The 21,523-nt window shown below is 35.8% G+C and overlaps 1 protein-coding gene across 8 annotated transcripts in view; it reads left to right on the plus strand.

Annotated features, from left to right (window-relative positions):
* Positions 1-21,523, plus strand: part of SHANK2 (SH3 and multiple ankyrin repeat domains 2) — a 354,395-nt gene that overhangs the window by 39,920 nt on the left and 292,952 nt on the right. For all 8 annotated transcript variants that reach the window (XM_080594526.1, XM_080594522.1, XM_080594527.1 and 5 more), the window contains 7 exons: positions 1,687-1,906; positions 11,391-11,594; positions 13,244-13,315; positions 13,896-14,004; positions 14,282-14,433; positions 15,228-15,395; positions 17,523-17,639. In XM_080594526.1, coding sequence (XP_080450652.1) covers positions 1,703-1,906; positions 11,391-11,594; positions 13,244-13,315; positions 13,896-14,004; positions 14,282-14,433; positions 15,228-15,395; positions 17,523-17,639 — 1,026 coding nt within the window. In that variant the 5' untranslated portion in view covers positions 1,687-1,702. Of the gene's footprint in view, positions 1-1,686; positions 1,907-11,390; positions 11,595-13,243; positions 13,316-13,895; positions 14,005-14,281; positions 14,434-15,227; positions 15,396-17,522; positions 17,640-21,523 lie in introns of those variants that run through there.

Genomic DNA, 21,523 nt, shown 5'->3' on the forward strand with positions numbered 1-21,523 from the left:
TGAAATACTCCCTCAAGAGTTTTCTTTTGTAAATAGAGCCTTGCATTAAGCTGCTGTGAACTGGCATGCTTTCAGATTTTTGAATGCACTGTTTTTGTCTTCATTAGCAATTATAGCTGAGGGTAATAATACTGGAATTGTCCTTCACCAGAAATAACAATACTACTTGATGATGTGGATATGTGATGTGCTTTGGAAATGCTTGACTTTGACCTCAAGCTCTAGGCCTGCCTTGCCACTGCTTGTGCTCTGGTGCAGATGCTGGCTCCAGCATAGGGACACCTTAAAATTAGAATTTGCTGAATTAGAAGTTGTCTTTTATGCCTGATTTGTAAGCATATCTGTATAAGTGACCGGTCATTGAAGAAGAATGAGTAACATGGTTGTGATATTTAGTTGACTCAAACTGAATAGTGAGACACAGTGCTACGAAGTGTTCTCCTAGTCCCTGCTGCTGTTTGACTCTGTTTACTTTTGGGGATCTGACTGTGAGACCATTGTACAAAGCATACATTTGTAGATCATGGTACAATGACCTGGCATATGAGTGACCTTGGCAAAGTCAGTTTTCTCTTCTGTGTTTTACTTTTGTTTTAATGTCACTTTAATGGGGAATTGGTTGGTATTTTTTCTTTTACCTGTGGATTTTTTCTTTATTAAAAAGCAGAGAAGTTCTTTTCAAAAGTTTCTTAAGGAAAATATGAAAAATAATGTTTACATTTTTCTTGCCTCTGAAAACTGAAAAAGTATGTGCTTGTCAAGCACTGCAAAGTTTATGATGATCTTTCCATTTCTTTCCAGTATAAATTTTCCCTCGTTGTTCCACAGAGTAATAATTTTCATTTCCAGGAGAAGCTTTGAGTTTGTGGGACAAAAAAGGTCTTTTGTTGCTGTAGTTGGAAAACCCCAGAAGGAAAATTTTCTGCTGTTCTTACTGTGAGCCCTTAGGTGATGCAATTTACGTCTGAATGCAAATATCCTTACTTTAGAATGAAACGCTACTTTCATTTTAGCCTAAGCTATACCACAGATTAAAAGGTATTACTAAACTCTGTATTCAAATATGTATAATAGAAAGATTTTGATAGTGTAGATAATAAAGGGTGTTATACGAGCCACAGACCACAAAGAAGCATCTGTATCTGTCTAGCTCCCTATAGGATTTCATTTCTGGTTGATTCTGCTATTTGCAAATACTGTCTTTTATTGAAGCCTTACCTGTGCAGTTTCTCAATTCTAGTTAGGTCTCAATGATAATGTTAGTTTAGCAGCTATATTAATTTCTTGAAATGTCTTGTTACACTGGGAGAAATATGCTTTGAGGTTAGGTCTAGCTGACCTGTAACTGGAATTACAGTTTACAACACTTCTGTTTAACAGAGAACCTGGTGATGGATCTTTTGGAAAGACAGGAGTGCCTGGAAGAAAGGTCATTTTCTCTTTCATTTCTCTCTTCTCTTTTTCCTAGTGCTTTTCCTCTTTAGTAGTAAACTAGTAGCTAGATTTATTTCCATTGCACTGTGCCTACCCTTATAAATTATAGGAGGAAATAAAAGGAAGATGAAACCTATGACTTCACTGCTGAAATGTGTATTACTTCTAGGAAAACAAACAGACCTTGTAGCTGATTTGTTTTTAAGACTTTAGCTATATATACCTTTTTCTCTTTCTGCTTTGTATCGGCAGGGTAAAAAGCTTGAACATGCCTCGTAGCCCAACATCAAGCGAAGATGAAATGGCACAAAGCTTTTCTGACTATTCTGTTGAATCTGAATCAGACAGCTCCAAAGAAGAAACTATTTATGACACAATTAGAGCAACCGCAGAAAAGCCAAGCAGCAGAATGGACGACAGTCAGAGCAACACTCTAGTGATTCGAATTATAATACCTGATCTACAGCAAACAGTAAGGGATTTTACATTACCATTTTTAAAAAGTTTAAAATTGTTTACTTTGCTGGTTTCAGTTCACAGTAGATCTGTTTTATTTTTTATTTTTTGTAATTTTTAATAGATCAGTCAAAATTTATGTCCTGTTTTCTTTCACATCTCATTTTCTTACACTGGCGGTATGTCCAATGGATTGCCTAAAATAAGGGATCATCCCAAGCAAAGGAGTGTATTTAGCACGTTAACTTGATGAAAGCTGTGACCATAAAGTAAAACCCTTGTCTGCATGACCGAGTAGAGTAAGGAGAATTTTGGATCTAAAAAACTTACCAGAAGGTGAGGGTTGAAACCAAAAATCACATCATCTCTAGAAAAACTTCACATATAGGTAACCCCGCCGTCTTCGTGTTTATCTCTTCATGAGATAGTTTGTGATTACACTAAACTGGGGTCTGGCAGGAGGTCATCGATCTCTCTTTAGTCACCTTTTTGTTGTCTTCTCATGAAAAAATGGCCTTCGTAGAAAGCTGAAGATATTCAGAGCATAAAGATAAGGAAGGAGACACCAAAATAAATCTTCCCTTCCTCCTATGCTGTTATGCCTTTATTACACAGTGTTGTTTCTCAGGCTTCCACCTAGAGAAATCAGCAAACTTGGAGGAAGGTATTACAGTGACATGAAATTACTATTTTATTCTTTCTCACCTCTTCACCACTTATATTGGGTACATAACAGAAATGATAAAATGAACCTTTTTTGATTTTTCCTAGAGGAGTCATTTAAGTTAACTTGCAAATGTCCTAAACCTATGGCTATTTCCAAAATCCCTTTGTCTATTGAATGAAAATACAGTTTTCAATAAAAGATTTAATCACTCAAGTCTTACAGAAAGAGGCATTAAGCAGAATTTCCATTTGTTTAAAATTGTATGATTGATTTGATAATAAAAATGATATTTCAATCAAAAAATACATCATGGACGTTCCTTAGATATCAAAAATCTACAGTCCAAATTCCTTGCTCTTTCTGGCAGCAAACTATTAAGATGTGTTTCTTTTGTGGTAGAATATATGAGGTTCAGGACATGGAAAGTTAGGAAAATAAATCTGGAAAAGTTTGCTGTTGTAATTTTTGAAGTAAAAGAATCATTGTCCTCCAGAAATGCTACAAAGGGAATAGCAATTGCATCCTAGAGAAGGTCTTGGGAGTTACTTGCTGATTCCATCTAGAACCACAACTTGTCTAAGTTTGTGATTGATTATCTAAATTATCCTGGGCCTTCCTGAATGCTGTTTGGATTTTCAGTTCATGGTAGACAACAGTTTTTTTATTTCAAAGATGATTATAAAAAACACATCCTTTTCATGGATGTCTGTTACATACATCACTCCATGCTGACATTTAAGATCTACATCATACTGTGCTGCCACTGAGAATTTATCTAACATGAAATTACTTCTTTGTTTTTAATTAAGTTCATTTTTGGAATGATAGAGATGGCCTGTCTACAGGCTGACAGGAAAGAGATGTTTTGACAGTGTGGCCTCAGGTGTGGTTGTAGAGCCCCCCCCTTTTTTTTCTTTTTAAATCTCAACCCACACAGTGCATTTCTTGTATTTAATTTTTTATTTTTTGGTTAAGGCTTGAACCTGTTTCTGCTGAAATTACAGTGCCATTCTAATAGTTGAAATTGTATGAGATTAAACTCTGTGAAGAAGAGGTGGTGTGGGACCTGAGCTGGACAGCAAGGCTTTTGAGGGAAAAGCAGCACTGTGGCTGCTGGGAACCACCCATGGCATCCTTATTAAATCTTGGCTGAAGCAGTCATCACCTTGGATCTTTCATTGCAGTGTTGACTGAAATATTGAAATCCACCGTTGTGCATCTTAAATTTTAAAAAGATTTTCCCTGTAATGAAGTCCTCTGTCAGTGATCCTACCGGTCTGCTCTATCTTTGATTATGGTCAGTGCTCAATGAATAGATCCAGTATAAACAGAAAGATCAGCTTTACTTGCTGACTTCTCTCTGCTGTTAAAATCAAAGAGATGTTAGCCTCCTGAAGTCCTCTCATTTCATTATAGTGTTTCTTAGACCAATAATCATTTATTTATTGACGCTATTGAAACAATTATTTTTGTTTAAATTCATTTTGTGCAGGAAATGAAATAAAATGTATTTTAGGTTTCCTGCTTCATTTGTTCATTTTTATTGCTTTACTTTTCAGTATTTTTTTGATTTTCGGTAAAATATTAATGAAAAGTAACTCAATTGTTTTAAACAATCCTATAGCAGATGATCTATGTCTGATTTATCAGCTCACAAGCTCTTGTACAAAAAAGTGAAATCTGGATTCAGTTTTACAAATGAATAGCTTAAATGCAGTGTAGCACAGCTCAGTAAAGATAACAGTTTGTGAGCTGTGTTATAACTACAAACCAAACCCAACATGCACCCCATTTGCTGTGTAATCACAATTAATTTAACATAAAAGCTATTTAAAATTATGCTGTTTAATCAAAGGAGCATGAAACTGCATTATTTAGTTTTATATTTTCATTCCTTAATAGTTTTTAGAAAGTCTGACCAAGAATGTATTCTTTTAAAGGAAGGCAAGTATAGGACTTTAGATAAAATTGAACACACTTGGCTGGTTTAAATCACTAGCTGAACTCACTAGGGATAAAAATTTGCTCCTCTGCAGTGACGGTGGTGTAAATCATCTTTAATTCATTGCAAATATAAGATAATCGTCAAGCATAATAAGTAGGATGTTCTGCTATAGAAAACTATAAATTATCACCCGTTGTAGGAAATTTGTCTTACTGCCCTCTTATTCTCATATGAAACTTTAAAGATATTGTAAACCTCAACAAGCTCTTATGAAGACTTACTTTTCAGTTATTTCATCAATTCTCTTTTTGTCTCCTTTTCAATTCAGATGGCAATACAACGTGATGAAACAATACTTTCTAGAAAGAATAATTTTTTCTGCTTTTGTTCATCATCTGTATTCAACTAAGTGTCATCCTTAGCACAGGAGCAAGGAGAATGTTTAAATGAGTGATTAAAAGATTTCCTGATTCACCAAAATGACTGAGGGAATAGAGCACATAAAAAGCCTTCCATATTCGCAAACATACGTGCTTAGGAGAGTGAGCAAAAAAGCTGCATCACGCAGCATTTAATTTCCTGATTTAATAAACCGGGAGGCTCAGCTTTAATAACCCCTTTATGGAGCAACACACAGGTGTAATCTTTTGAGCAGTAGCTTGTTTGTAGTGCATCCAGCACAGACGGCTCTGGCTTCACAGTGACCCCTACTTCTTAATGTTATGATGGGAATCACAGTAACTGGGTGTTCCTCATCTCCTGGCCAGAGTGGCCTCTCTGTTAGCGCAGAAGATTCAGATGGGTAGGATCAAATACTTCACCTGGGCTTGAAACTAATCCCTACTATCTACCTCGTGCCCAAAGGCAACCGTGTCCGCATACGCCTTTGAATGAGTGTTGGACATGGAAAACTAGCAAGCTGATGCTCCTGTGTTTTCCTGTATGATAGATGGCATATCTGACCTCTCCCTGGATCTTATCTGAATCCAGGGTAAGTCATGTGTCCATTTCCTCTATAAGCCCATGCAGTAACACATTGTAAGAGGTTTTGCCTCTAACTGGAAGCAGTCTGGTTCTTCTCCAGTTGCTCTTGTCAAGAAAAGCTCTGCATGGTGCTCCACCGGTGATGTCAAATGTTTTGTGTTCAGAATTGCTCTTTCTCCTCGACTTCAAGAAGAGATCTGTCAGCCAGTTGTTTTTAGGAATGTTTTTATTATTTTGCTATCAACATATGGTGTTTGTTCTGCTCTTCTGTTTTATCCTATGCTTATGTGCTCCCTCTGGGTTATGTTTAAAATCAGAATGCTCAGATTCAAATGTTTTATTAATTTCTGATGTTGAGAAGGGATTGGGTCTGTTGAGAACTTCTTTGAAATGCTTTCTGCCCATCTGTTTTGCTGTTCCACTTCAGTAATAAGCAAAACACCCCCCTCCCCATTTTCTTTTTTTTAAATATTGGAATTTTCTCACAAAACGTTGTTTGGTAAGTGGCAGCTTTGTACAGCAACACCTTAAGTTGTAACTGCTTTTTGGTTTTCCTATTCTGCATTGCTTTTTATACATTTGTATCCTTCCTTATACATTACTTTTTTCAGTATTTATTAAGAATCTTCCCTTCAATACTTTTCTTTCCTGGATAAAGCACTTGTTTAGTTTGTGCAACTTTTATTTTATGAAGGTAGTAACACAATTGTCACGTCTGCAGATTGAGACACTTTTTTTTTTTTTCCTTCTTAAGAAGCCCCTTTTTTGTTTCCCATCTGTTCTGCTGTCCACTGCCTCAGATCTATTCCAGGGTTTCCTTTGCAACTTTCACAGATATTCTGTACCCTATTTTGTGACTGATTGCTTGTTGTTATTTTCTGTTTATAGTTGATCTTCCTCTTTTTTGTGTTTGTTTTGATGATGGAAACACTGTGGGTGCTGTGGAGATCTATACCTATGCCCTGGATGAGGGCAGGTGATCTGCCACCTGGAGGCAATGTGGTCAGGTTGTTTTCTCTTTGACCTTTCATCTCATGAATTCTGTGCTTTCTGAATTCATTATGAGGAAGGAATGCAGTGTGTCAAGGAATTAAGTTGAATACCAGGCACAAATTAAAATGAGGGTGCCTTTTTTTCTTTTCTATTTTCCTTTTCCTTTTCCGAGATACCAAACTCTCATTTGCATTTTCCGCTTTTTGTTTGTCACATCTTTAATATTGATGTCTTCTATCCAAAGGAATAACTTGTATTTTGATAATCTGACAATTACATTTTGGAGGCAGCTGTACAAACCTTTTGTCAGTGTTCCTCCGTCGCAGCGCAGTTCTGTGTGATTGACATCCTCATGAGTCTGATGATAAAGAAGTGTTGGTTGATCGACTTTGAAGGAATAAATGTTATTCCTCAGAGATTCTGTATCATGAACGTTATTCCCACTGAATTAATATCTCCCCTTTAGCTGGCATGGGTGAGCTATATGATTCCCCTGCTTCCTGTCCTGCTGTTGCACTTGCGACTTCCTCTTACCAGCATGCAGATGTATGAGATTATAATTGACTGTGTCTCTCATGATCCGAAGAGCTTTAATGTTACAAATGCAGATCTCACATTTCATCAACTGATATCGCCATGCTGTCTTGCTGGTAGACTAGGATTTCTAGTGGCCCAGTGTGATTTTGACAGTGTTTTTGAGTCACTCAGGGCTCTTTCCTTTTTCCCCTTTCCCCTGTTCCCTTCCCTTTCCCCTTTGCTCTTCCCTTTCCTTTTCCCTTTGAATAGGTCTGCTGTAATTTTATAGTATATGTAGTCAGCATTCTGGTCTTGGGATGCAACAAAAGGTTGGCATGAATAGATCCCACATCTTTCATATCGAAATATCTGGGTTTTATGTATTTCTGTTGTTCTTTGCCACGAAACTTGTCCCTGTTTTCTGTTTTTATTGTTGTTGTTTGTTTTTATTTTTTCATTTATTTTTTATTGAAAAGTCATTGAAGGTGTCCTGCTAGAAAAATTCATCTAGCTTTTTTTGACTTAGCTGCCATCTTATTTTCTCATGGTCACCGCAGTTACGGAGTTGTGCTCAACAAGAGGGCAGTCTCTCCCAGTGCTTCATGTTGTGTTGCTCTGCCAAACAAATGAATCTGAAGAAAGAAGGCAGTATCCCAGACTCTGTAGATTTATGTCAGATAGGCTGCCAGCAACTGTTACCCCAGAACAACCTTGAGGCCGGTCAGAACACAAGTCAAGCTTGACTTCTGCCATGAAATTAAACTTTGGTACTAGGCTTTTTAAATTCTCCTTTCTTTAAACAGGCGGACACAAGAGAAAAGTAATCCAAGGTCTTAGGGCCTGCCTGGTACTTTTTGAGACTTTAAGTTCTTTTGAACTATAGCTTGTTTTTACCTAAAACTGGAAGAACCAACAATGTATTTCAGCCCAGTGGATGGAAAGCAATCCTTAGCCTGCCTGCTGAGCTGCTCGATTTCCTCAAGCAGGCAGTAAATCTCAGTTTGCTGAAGTCAGATTTCATGATATCCTGTTATTGACAGTGCATGTTGATGCATTATTATTGATAGTAATTTTCTGTATGGATTTTGAGCTCATTCCTAATCCAGTACTGATTAGCTATTTATGTGATAAAGGCAAAGAATCCTTTCCTCTTATGAACATACCTTTTGTGGCTGCATTTGCACAGTTGTTCATTATGTGCAGATTACTTAGGTGTGAGTCTATGAAGGTTTGATGTGCTGTAAAATGCTTTCTGCTGTGTGTGGTCTGGCACTCCTCTGATCTGTTTTGTCTGTCCCCTTCTGCATAAAGCCTTCATCAGGTGAGCTGCTGCTGTACATGGCTGCAGGCACTCTGCTGTTGGCATCCCATAGGTCTGTCTGCTTCCACTGGTGGTAGCTACTAATTCCCTAACTGCAGATCTAGTAACCCAAAGAAGATTGCTTAGCAAAATTGAGGGCTTTTTTTTTTTCCCCTGTGTTTTGTTTTTAGTCCGACTTATGCCCCAGAATGATAATCTGAAATCCTTTTTGGCTGTGTATGTCTCCTTGGTTATAGGGCTGATGTTTCCATTCTATGGAAATTCTTTACAAGCATAATTTTCAATAAGTATTGGTACTTTTATCTTGCCAAAATCAGGTCCTACAGCCCAAGTGAGGAGCTCAAAGTCTATGGCAAAGTTGATAGTAATTTCAATAAATTTGAGTGCTGAGACACAAGCTATCATGTCCCTATTGCAGCTTTCCATCTCTACTTGCAAGTACAAGAAGGGCATTTTGATCAGATTAAGCTGTAAAATTAATCATATCACAGATTTAACAGACTAATCTGTAAAAAAAAGATCACAAACTCTTTGGGCAAGGGCTTACTGCTTTCTGTATTGTGCCCAAATTTGAGCAGTTTAGTAGTGTTAAACCAATTAAATAATCAAAATATGCATTTGTGTGTACCAAGATGGCTATATTAAAGGGGTAGCTTTTCATTAGCAATGAAAAAGTAAGGTTTTTAAAGAATATTTTGTGAGATAAAGTATGGAGGACAGTGGTATGTTTGGCTGTCCATTTATTTATTTTATCAAAGGTAGGAAAGTTTCTGGCATTTTAAGTATGAAAACAAGGGCAGAATTTTGTCAGTCTTCTGCAGTCTAAAATATTCTATAGAATATTTTAAGAAGCTGCTTTTTGTCCCTAAATACATACGTGGCAGAATCTGAGGAATGCCTCTACATGGAAAACTTGATGGGAAATTGTCTGATTTTTTTTTTGTAATTATTATTTTTAATTTATTTTTATTATTTTTTTACTTAAGGGAACTTAAAATGCAGATTATAACTTTTCTGACTGCAAATTGAGAAGACAACATATCACATCACTGAAGCGGGTAGTACATTGTGAAAGAAGGTACCACACACCCTCTGCAAATTCTTTCTTACATTGTCCTGTTAAACAGAATTATGGAGTTTTATCACCTAAACCGGAATTTTCTTTGGCATCCCTTTGCTTGCATAGGTGGGAACCTTGATTATAGAGTTTGACACAAAATGACGTTTCTCTATATGAAATAAGTTTGCTAGCTTAGATATTATCAGTACAACAGGTTGTTGTTGTTGTTGTTTTCGTTTTCTTGGTCCTTTTTCAAATTTTCCACTAGCTTCATGTCTGAATAAGGGCTTTGAGATTTAGAGAGAAATACTGATACTATATGTGTGCCCCTGTTGTGGAAGCATAAGAAGACTGTCTGGTGACTAAGTCTCTCTGCTTTTCTGTTCTTGTGTTTCCTTTTTTACAACTCAATTTTGCAAAACATGCAGAGGGGGAGCTGAGGTGCTCCACACAAAGGGATCAGCATTGATTAAAATAAGCACATTTGTGTTTCTTATGAATTGGTAGAAAGGCTAGGGCTGTGAATAAGTGAATTTGTGAAATTATTAGTTTCAAAGTGTTTCCAGGTTTATTCTGCCATTGAGGATTTTATAAAATATTGTAGCTAGTGTGGTAGAAATGTAATGGTGATGTATGTATCAAATAACTCATTTTAAAATAAGCCTTTTAGCTACTGCACAAAAAGAATTCCTCACTGGAGTTTCTGTTCAGTGCAGCTGGTTAAGCTCTTATCACCTGTCCTCACGCATTAGATGAGCAGGGTAATGTCAGACATGTGGAAAGTGAAGTATTTGAAGATAAATATTGTGAATTGTTGTGCAATGTGAATAAGCACTATAGAAAGATTTATTTTATTTTGAAATATGTTCTGAAGAAATATGAAATTATTTATTATTTTGCCAGTTTAACAAGTCTTTGAGAATTAGAAATACCCATCATTATCTACAATGTTTGCACATAATCAAGAACAGATAGACCACAAGAACAGACTGAATGAAAGGAACCATATTGAATTCTCAAGTTGCTAAAAAAAAAAATTATCAGACTTAAATTGCAATCGGAAGTTAGTGTTTTGGATTGTTAAAATCAAAGCAGTCTAGTACCAGTCCAAGACTGCTTGTATCTTACTTCTGCCTCCCTCTCTCCTTCATATCTCCATTTAAAACAAAACAAAAGAACAAAATAAAAAGTTTTTCACAAAACATCATGAAACTTAAATATAAGCAGAATGAAAAATGTTTCCTAGACACCTTTATTCGTGACAAAATCTAATATCTAATATCTCACTTGATTACATTTTTATATTTAAGATCGTAAAGTATTAAAGCTATCTGCTATTTCCTAGGTCAAAACATCTCTGTAGCACATTGCAAAGAAATTTGGAAGCCAATAAAATAAATGGGCAGCAGTTATTAAATCCAGCAGTTGGACTAGATGATCCTTGTGGGTCCTTTCCAACTCAGGATATTCTTTGATTCTATGAAATTCCTAAACTTCTTAAATTCCTGAATTCCAACTTGGTAAGTATCAGAGAACTGAAAAGGTTCTTTTGAGGTTTTCTAGTCCTCTGCTGCCTCACATCAGATAGTTCCTCTCATAAGCTTGCCCCGAGGTAAACACAGCTTAAAACAAATTAGATTTCTAGCCTGAATACAGACTGGTCATCAGAACATCTTAGAATCAAGTGGATGGTTAAATATCTTGTAACATCCCTTCTTACACTTGGCTTTTCCTACAGTTTTGCCTTGAAGGCATCCTTTTTCCGAAAAAGGAAGTGGTCTCTCATCTTTGTGGTGGGACTTGAAATGTCCTGGGTTTTCACAGTACTTGTGCATTAGCTGTTACAGAGGAAGGAGCATCTGAAATATAATCCTGTTGATGTATGCTTTGTCATGGGCTGTATAGATTTATTTTATATATATACAACACTTGTGAATTTTAGAATATGATAGTGTTTGAATGTTTCCTCATTATTTAGATTTCCTTTATCATTTCTTATCATTTCTCTTTGCAGAAATGCATTAGATTTAACCCAGAAGCTTCAGTGTGGGTTGCAAAGCAACGAATTTTGTGCACTTTGAATCAGAGTTTGAAAGATGTCCTGAATTATGGACTGTTCCAGCCTGCAAGCAATGGTAGAGATGGGAAGTTTTTGGATGAGGAACGACTTCTTAGGGAATACCCACAGCCAGTGAATAAAGGAGTTCCGTCCCTAGAGGTATTTTTTATATCAAAAATCTGAAATATCATTGTATTCTTCTGATACTGTAAACTGTAATTGAGGTTTCTACATGCAGTAGAATTGCGTTTAGAAACAGTGATCAGCAAGTCTGAACTTGAACCCTTGCTCCCAGGAGTGCTGGTGTTTGCCTGCTTGGTGGAGTTATTCCATGTATTATGCCAAGAAATATGCACAGAATCGAACCCTTCAGAAAATTTGATTTTGAGGTTTTCCTCTTCTGAGAACACAGGGAACGTATCTTAGGAGACTAGTCTGATTTAAAAAAGAAATGTAAGGTACTGGATTAAACTTTTGGATCTGTGATTAGGTTTAACATAGTAGGGTAGCAGTTGCTGAATAATAACCCTTTGTCTCCTGCCAAAGGAGGGTATTTTTGTCTCAGTGAAGCCTGAGGAGAGTGAGTTTGTGTGAAGCAGTCACCTGTTCCCCTCTCCATTGCTCATGCAGGGGCTGTGCAGCTGGGGGTTAAACTAGGCAGAGCTACTATGACACTGGGCAAGCAGAGAGCAGAGCCAGATCACACTGTACAGCAGGAAGCTGGGCACAGAACTGGCATTTAATTCATTTTGATATTGCTTGTGTGGTGGTACATCACCCAGTAATAATCTGTAATTAACAGACTTACCCCACTACAACACAAACATAGGAAAGAAGAACCAGGGTCCAGAGAGAGTTTCGAGTCCTGGCTTTTCCAGCAGTTTATTTCTGAGAGCCAATCAGTGATATTCATATTATAGCCATAAGCAAAATAAATAACCGCATTATTTTCTCTGTCATGTTTGTTAGAGTGTTCTGTTTCATGAGTGCTAACTCTACAAAATTCTTCTAGCAACAGCTAAAGGATTGCAGTACAAGGGTTAAAAGTGATCTTTTTTAAAAGCTGTTATTAAAGCCACCTACCGTATAGGCTCCTTGCCCAACAAATGTGCTGCATTCTTTGAACTGTGTGTAGTATGATGAAATAATAGGAAATTATAATTACATAAACACATGATTTTGGCTGTGGATCTGTCTACTCTAGCCAAAGGGCATCAAACTGCTCACAGTGATTGAGTTTCAGTCAAAAGAGACAGTCCTATGAACCTCATTCACAGGACCAGTTCTGTTAAGCATCAGGAAAACTATTCCCATGTGTAAGTGCTGCCTATGCTGTTTAAGGGATTTTTCAGGAATCTTTTTCTTTCATTTAAATTTCAGAAGTGTTAAGCGGCTATTTTGAAATATGTATTTTGTTATTTAACATGCTTTCCCAGGCCTTCTTTCAATCTGAGGCTATAAATGAAATGCACAGATGCCTTTAGGGGGAAAGCTCTTTTCACTGTAATTCTTGCTTATTTATGTAGATTCTAGAGGCTGATCTCATTTCCCATGTAACTCCACTCATTTCAGTATATTTATACAAGATAGCAATTTTGCATACATGAACTGTATGGCCAAAATGACACTAAGTTAAGCTGATTATTGGTGAATATTCAAAATGAAATACTAAGCCTTTTTTTTTTTTTTTAATTTTTCCAAAATCTACATCATCATGGACACTTCCTGGTAAGGTCAGAAATATTCTTGTTATTATTTTTTAAGCAAAATGGGATATTTTAAATTTTTGTTTGCTTGTTTCCTCTCAGTTTCGATACAAGAAAAGAGTGTACAAACAGTTCAATCTTGATGAAAAACAACTGGCCAAGCTTCACACAAAGGTATGCCCAGTTTACTGGGGAAGCGAACAAATGTGTTCTTAGAAAAGTAGTGTGTCTGAGAAACTGGATATAAGTAGGAGTTCATTACTACCTGGTCCAGTTGCCAAACAACAAGTAGTATGCGTTTGCAGTGCCAACAGGGATGTGTGAATTGTGATCTGGGATTTTTGCTTGTAGAAAAAATCCCATGTTTGACTTTTACGTAGGTGTACAATATCGAATGAATCTTATTACATAAATACAATGTGCTTTCAGCATGCTGCAGAAATGCTGATCTATGGCTTTAGACTCATTTGCAGGTCAGAATAATAATGATCACCTTACATTATCCTCATTTCTTACTGAGAGAATCTTCATTCACTTTTTCCTTAAAACTATGAACAACAGAATCTTCTCATTGTGTTTGACTTCTAAACTTTACAAACTGCATGGTTTATGCTCACAGCATAAAGTTGGGTTCTCCAGTAGTGTGAATTTGTTCCATGGTGTCAGTGGGTATATAGTGACAGAATATTTCACTTTTAGTCAAAATTTTCCTTTTACAATCAGAGGATGATTAATTTGTCACGCTTTGTTTCAGGCTAATTTGAGAAAATTTATGGATCATGTCCACCATCTCTCAGTGGAAAAAATCACAAAAATGTTGGACCGAGGACTGGACCCCAACTATCATGACCTAGAAAGTGGAGGTCAGAACAATAAAAGTAGCAGCGTAGCGTAGTACCGTGGGGTTGCTCAGCCTAAACTGATTAACAGGTTAAATCTCATGCATTCTTTCTGTTGCCTTCATAACTCTAGGCTAATGGAATCTGTATGGTTTTTCTGTACAAAGAAGGAAATTGATAATTTATGATTTTCTTTAATCAGTATTTTTAACTTCATATTTTAAAAGTTTTTAAAGCAGATGTTCTTTATTTTATAAATTTAGTCATCTTTTTTTCATGCGTATACTGTTCTATTCTTCAGAAACACCACTAACTTTGGCAGTTCAGCTTGACAATACAGTAGAAGTGATAAAAGCTCTAAAAAATGGAGGAGCACATTTAGACTTCAGAGCCAAAGATGGAATGACAGCTCTGCACAAAGCAGCTAGAGCCAAGAACCAAGTAACCCTCAAGGTAAATGCTTTTAGTAGCAAATTACACATTACTTTATCCAGAAAAATATATAAAGGAAAATGCATTCAGTTAATTACTGTGTTGTCCTCAATGGATCTTTTAATACATATTTGTTCCAGTGCTTTCTAGTGTTTTTAAAATCTTAGGATTTGCTTTCAATAAAGGGCCTTTTTACTTCTGATTTTTGGGTAGTGGTGAAATTTAACTTTATTCACTGATAGATTGGGAAATATCTGCTTGAGGAAATAGGAATAGTATTATTGCTGCTTATCTCTTTGAAAGCAAATGCCAGTGATATGGATTACGCCTTGTATCTTAACACAGTCTTTTCTGTTTTCTTTCATATTTTAACAGGTATTCTTATATCACTTTGATATGCTAGATTAAATCTTATATTTATGGCATTTGCTTATTGCCTTTTGAGAGATATGGAAATTGCATGACATTTTTGATAAAGCATCCTGTAACTGAAGAGGTAAATGTGTTTCAAAGGCAATGCGACATTTTCAGAGTGCCAGTTCTGAAATTGAAGGAAGGATGGAAATAGGACATTGTCACTCATCCTTTTCTTGCTATCCCTGTAGATACCTTGAGGTCCTTATTCTTCTGGGGTCATTCCTTCCTTAGCTTACTCTGCGTTGCAGCCCATTTTTTCAGCTTGTAAATAAGTGAGCAACAAATACACATTATGGCAAATATCAACTTTGTAATTATTTTAGAAAAAGGTAGAAAAGTCTATTTTCACTTACAAGTCCCTCCAAATAATAGTTTTCACAGGTTGTGGTTGCTTTCAGACTCTTTTAGAGCTTGGAGCATCTCCTAACTACAAAGACAGCTGTGGCCTGACACCCCTGTACCACACTGCTGTGGTGGGAGGGGATCCCTACTGCTGTGAACTGCTACTTCATGAACACGCTACAGTCAGCTGCAAAGATGAAAATGGATGGCAAGAAATTCATCAGGTAGATAAAATTATTTTTTGGTTAGAGTTCAAATAGTACCAGGAGATGTGCACCATATATGTTTTGTGGTTAAACAGTGTTTTGAATGTCATTTGAATATGTTTAGTCCTTGCACATACAAGTATGGAGTTACTTCCTGTTTCTGTTTGCATGTTGCTTTGCATCCCGCTGTGGTAAATTAGAAGTATAAGCTGTCCCAATGGAATATTTTTTAACTTCATAGTCCTTTGGTTACCGTGGATTTTGCTGCAGAAATTGCTACTGCAGTTGACTGCTAATCATATTTATACAATGGAATCTTGGAAGTTTGAAATTTAGCATCCTTTTAGTGGCACTTTATTAAAAAAAAAAAAAAAAAAAGGCTAACAATATTTTTGTTACTTGCTAAATGTTAATTTCCCTGGTAATACTTCTTATGTGTTTGTCAGATGTACTTTCTTCTTTCTTGGAGATACCAGTCTTTCTCCATTGACCATAACAGGGAGCTCTGATAAATGGTTTGAATGGTTTGAACAGCTCGCCTAACATGTATACCTAGGGGAAATATATTTTCCTTGTGTAAATTGTCTTACAGAGCCTCCCAATAAGCTGCATAAAGCATTGCTGTCAGATTGGCAGAGGAGAAGGTCAAACCCCACTCTAACAAGGAAGAAAAGTGGGGTAAAGGCCTGGTTTTAGTCCAGCTTATTGTAGGAAGAATAGAAAGTTGGACACCTGCACATTCATATCTAGCTGTTGATTGACTTTTAGAATTAGGACGGAATTGATCATTTATGGCTCATTGTGCATTTGCTCTATTCTCCCCCACATTCAGAAACACATCTATGGTTTGATTCTGTTTCTCCCATTTGCTTATTTTCAGATGCTTGCTTTCTATTGCCTTAAAATATTCCTGTTCTAACATCAGCTGGCATGATGTTTCCATTAGTTTTTGCATATGATTTGTAAATGAATAAATTATTTAATAAGCACCATTTTTCTGTGTTTTTGTTGTTTGATTTGTTTTGTTTTTCTGTCCGTTGCAATTTAAATTCAGAGAAAGAAAAGATGTAGTGGTTAGGGTACTAGTCTGGGAAATCCAGTTCAATCCCAGATGTGTCACATTTGTCACACATTTGTGTGTTGAACAGTACACTAATTCTTCTGATCCAAATTGCCAGATGTGTAGGTGATAAAATTCCCACTGAAGTCAGTAGTAATTAGGTACTTAAGACAGGGTGAATGGCTTTGTATATCTGTATCTCTCAGCTTAAATTCCATACTATTATAGGAATAGGAATCCATATATTATAGGAATGATACTGATCTGAGATGATGTCAAGGTAAAAGTATTATGAACTGGGAGATGCTCAGTTGGTGTGCTACAGAGAAGAAAGGAGTAGAGTAATTGAGACTGATGAATTGAACGAATGTGATTCTTCTCAAACTTATTTGTTAATCAGGAAAGTTTCAAATTTCAGTGGAGTTGCATTCTGTACAGGTTTAATTCCAGCTGTTCAGGGTTTAACATTCTATCTGTGTGACTGAAAGTAACACTTGAAGATTTTCCCTCTTTTGGATCACTGCCTCGTGTACACTGTACATATGGTGACATCATAGAATCTGAAAATTATTATTTCAATTCTTTTGACCAGATTTCCATAAACTATGTTCACACGTTAAAAATCAGGCTTTCGAAATCTGATCATCTTCAGTGCCATCTAGTGGACAACTTTCCAAAGATTTCCAGGACAAAAAAATTACTTTCTGTCAACTGTTAAACATGATTAGCTGACTAGGAATATTAGTTCTGTTTATATATTCTGCCTAATAATATATTAGAAAGTTATCAGTCTTCGTATTTTCTTGATAATTTACATTGCTGTTCCCCAAGTACTTAAGCATATGCTTAAATTTTTGCACAGACTTGCTGTACCTGAAGTGCACGCATCTGAGTTCACAGAGAGATATGCAGATCAGGTTGTTAGGCTTCCCATTCAGTCCAGGGGTGGTTTTAAAAATTAGGTCTAAAATAAAGTAGCATATTCTCTGATTTAAAAACGAGGAAATAAAAAATGTTGGCATGGAATGCTTGCCTGATGCAGCCAGATTGTATAGTAACTGAGATATTAATGTATCTCTTCATAGGCTTGCCGGTATGGACATGTCCAACATCTGGAGCACCTTCTCTTCTATGGCGCAGACATGTGTGCGCAGAACGCGTCAGGAAATACGGCGCTGCACATCTGTGCCCTTTACAACCAAGTGAGTGGGCACACACATTCTCCACTTTTAAACGTTGGTCCTAGAAACTAGAAGGGACATAATTAAACACAACTTTATTAGTATTTTAGTCACTGATTCCAAATAAGGCTGCTCATTGTTGGTAGCAAAATTATACCTATTCGTTGGAAAAGAAAACAACACAATGTATGACTGGACTGTTTTTTAGTGTTGTATCTAAATATTTGTTTCCTGGTAATAACTTACTGCTGTTTTGCTAAAATTTAAATTAGAATTAAATAAGAAACACTTGGAAAATACTGTAGAAATATATCTGTAGGTTATACAAAAGATGTCTAATTTTCTGCTGTTTACAACTTGTGTAGCCATTTACAAATAACAGAACCATTTTGATTTGATAGCATGTAATACTCTCTCTGCAGGGATGGTGGGGAGGGAATAAGTTTTACAACTATGTTAAAACACAGCACGTTTAATGTTACATCGCATTAGGAAAATACAAGTCATAAGATGTGACTGTAACTAGTGAAACATCTGTTAAAGCATCTGCTTCTTAATTAATTACAATCTCAGCTTTTTCAAAAGTCTTTTCAAAGCAGATTCTTCAAGTATTGAAGACTTGACTGTTTTAAAAATAGAATTTGGGGAATAATTTGACAGTTGACTTGTTGTGTATGCCATAATTGATTTCAATTCATAAAGAGTCCAGTCATACAAAATTTCCCTGTTAATGCTCATTATTGTTTGAAGTATGCAACATATCAGTGGGTAAGTGTCTCTGTGGATTGCTTGTTGCTCCCTGTCTGCTGGTGGTCTTCAACAGGTTAAGCCCCTAGAACAACTAGGTTAAGCTTAGCAATGGTTTCTTTGCTTCTGTAGGCATACAGATTCCTAGAGGATTTTGCAGAGGATTGAAAGTCACTTTTTTCTCAACAAAAATTTTGCGTTTATGCTTCCCATCAGGAATTAGACACAAGTAACTATAGGCATTTCTGTTAAGTGAATATTTAAAAAATATTTTTTCAAACTTTATTTATTTCACTTTTTCTGAGTAAGAATTTTGAAGTTTGGACCATATATAAACATAAAAATGCAAATTCTTTTTTTTTTTAAACCGTTATATTGTAATGTTTTCATGGCTATAGTTATTTACAAGATCACACACTTGTAGCAAATGTTATGCAGTATGATATGGAAATTAGAATAATCCTGTTGAATGACAGTATTTTTCATGTGAAGGTGTGTTCTCCTCCTGATGTCTATTGAAAGAAATATTCTGTGGAAGATTCAGAGACTGTCACTGAAATTTCACCTACAGATCATGAATGTTTTCATTATCATTAAACTGGGCTTTTTGACTGGAAGTTTTACATCTTGTGGCTACAGTGTCCTGATTTTGTTTTCTTTAATCAGGAATATGTAAAAGTAAAGAGTTTTTCTTTGGTGCTGTGAACCATAACCCATGGTGATTTTTTCAACTTAATTGAAAGTTGTTATTAGCTAATGTGGAAGGACCTGTGTTTACCTTTTCCAGAAGAAGATGGGAAGGACAGCAAGATCCTTTTTGCCTCTTGATTCCTGTAGATGGAGTCATTACCCATTGGATTTTTCCCTTCCAGCTTTCTCCAGGGAATTTTCTCAGGATTTCAGTAATTTTGTTTTCTTAAGTACCAGCTAAGTGCTGATCTAAATGACTTCTTGTTTTTTAAAGTTTATTATTATTATTATTATTATTTATTATTTATTATTATTATTATTTATTATTATTTGGTGGCCGTCCAGTAAATCAATGAAGTGTGGACAGGTCTTATACTCTGCTTTTTCCGAATAAAAACGGAGGGATGAAGAGTGCCTTCTTTCAGTCATAGGACTGGATTCTATGTGGAAACTGTTGTAGTATTAACTCAGTTAATCAGAACTCAAACACCAAATTGAATCTTATCTGCTGACAAGCCTAGAGATCTCTGAAAAATGCTTTTTCAGTATTATGATGCCTAAAAGGCATCATACTGCATATTCGATTCATGTATGATATAACGAATGAACAATGCTAAGCCCTCAATATCAGAAGTTGTTAGTTTGTCCAAACTGCAAACAGAAGTTGTGGCATTGGTAGGAAGCACCTTAAGAACACCGAACTCTTAAATGGGCAATTTCCCTTCAATTAAGGAATTAAGGAAAAAAAAAAAAAAAAGGTCATCCGAAGCATTTTTGGTTCTGGCTTTTCTGCTTTTTCTCCCTGGTTTGTTCCCCTTAACACCGGACATATGAGAAGGAGACAAAAGGAAGAGAGACTCTGAAGCCAGGAATGCTTTTGTTTGTTTAAGAAGAAGAAATAAAGAACGAAACTCTGTACTTCATCCAAAACAAGATTTTATTATTTTTTTGTTGAACAACTCTGTACACTTTTGACATAACTTTTCTTATCAAAACCATTTAAGAAATAAATCAATTTACATTTTTTTTTTTGTTACACTGTATATAGCTTATTTGAAGATTGTGAAGAATGTAAAAATATGTTATTCCTAGGGGAACAGTGGTCACTGTGGGAATATAATGTAGTGTGTAAGCCTAGCATCATTTAGCAGTCAGTCTGAAACAAATTCTTGGGAAAGTAACCTGGAAAAGATTATTTGTGTATTTATTTATTCATTTAAACCTGGAGGTCATCCTCTGGATTGCAGCACATTTACTTCTTTTGCATATTTGCTAATATAGAAGTCAGAAAAATTAGGAAACTATGACATTTTAAGCATTGGTGTAGATCTTTCTGTGTTTAGAGATACAGTGAACACACCTAATGTTCAGATTTCTGTACAAGCAAATGAGACTATATTAATTATATATCTTTAAAAAATACTGTCTGAGAGATGATTACTAATATAGATGAGAGATGATTATTAATATCCTATCTTGAGATAGGATCCATTTTGTTGTTTCAGTCTGTTTTGCAAAATAGGAAGTGTGGGAGCAAAAGGAAACAAAAGAACATCTTTTTGGAGTAACGAACCGTAGTGAAAGGGTAGGATACCTCTTCCCCAGATGTATTTAGGATGACCCTGTGATGGAAGAGATCAAGAATCTGCTGTGATGAACTGGAAAACATGAGGAAAATTATTTTCAGTCATACTTTCTACATGTTTGCTTATGACTCAAAACCTAATAAATAAGCTCAATTTCTGTCACTAAAACAGCTAAACTATAATACTCTTTTATCTGGCTGCAAATTCACTGTTAGAAATGAAAGGTAGCACTTTGAAATATTTCATTTGGTAGAACTCCATAACATAACATGGCAAAAAATCCAAAAAGCACAATGAAATTAGTAGAAATGTTCATGATCAGAAAACAAAAACAAACTGGTTTGCATAATATCCTAAGATGAACATTAGAGATGACATATAGGAAATAGAGTATATATATGGATTGCTAAAAAGTCTAGTATTCTGAAAAGTGTGCCAGAACCACAGAGGATTTCTGGCAGGTCACTCATACTTTAGAACAGTGTAGACTAGTGATCTAAGGATACTCTGTGTCAATCCAAAACAGTTGTTCTTAGAGGATTTCATTTGCAGATTTCCTCAGTTCAGAAGGTCTTGAGCCATACATTTCTCTTTTCCTTAAAAGAAGTGTATTGGGTTTGCACTGTAACTGTTAGTATTTGGGGGAAAAAGAAAGTAGGTTAGACTGGTCAGTACGGTTCCAGGTACACAAAACAACAACAACAAAAAACAAACATTAAATGTTTAGCATTGAGGATCAGCAAGAAAATAAAATCAAAAAACTCAAACCAACCAACCAAAAAAAAACTAAAAGCAAAGAAAACAAAACAAAAAAATAAAAACAAACCAACAAACAGAGCAAATTCACACAAGCAGTAAAACTGCTTTATATAATTTTTAGCA

This window comes from Anser brachyrhynchus, assembly GCF_964034855.1.
Source record: "Anser brachyrhynchus genome assembly, chromosome: 5".
In the NCBI taxonomy this organism is placed as follows: domain Eukaryota; kingdom Metazoa; phylum Chordata; class Aves; order Anseriformes; family Anatidae; genus Anser; species Anser brachyrhynchus.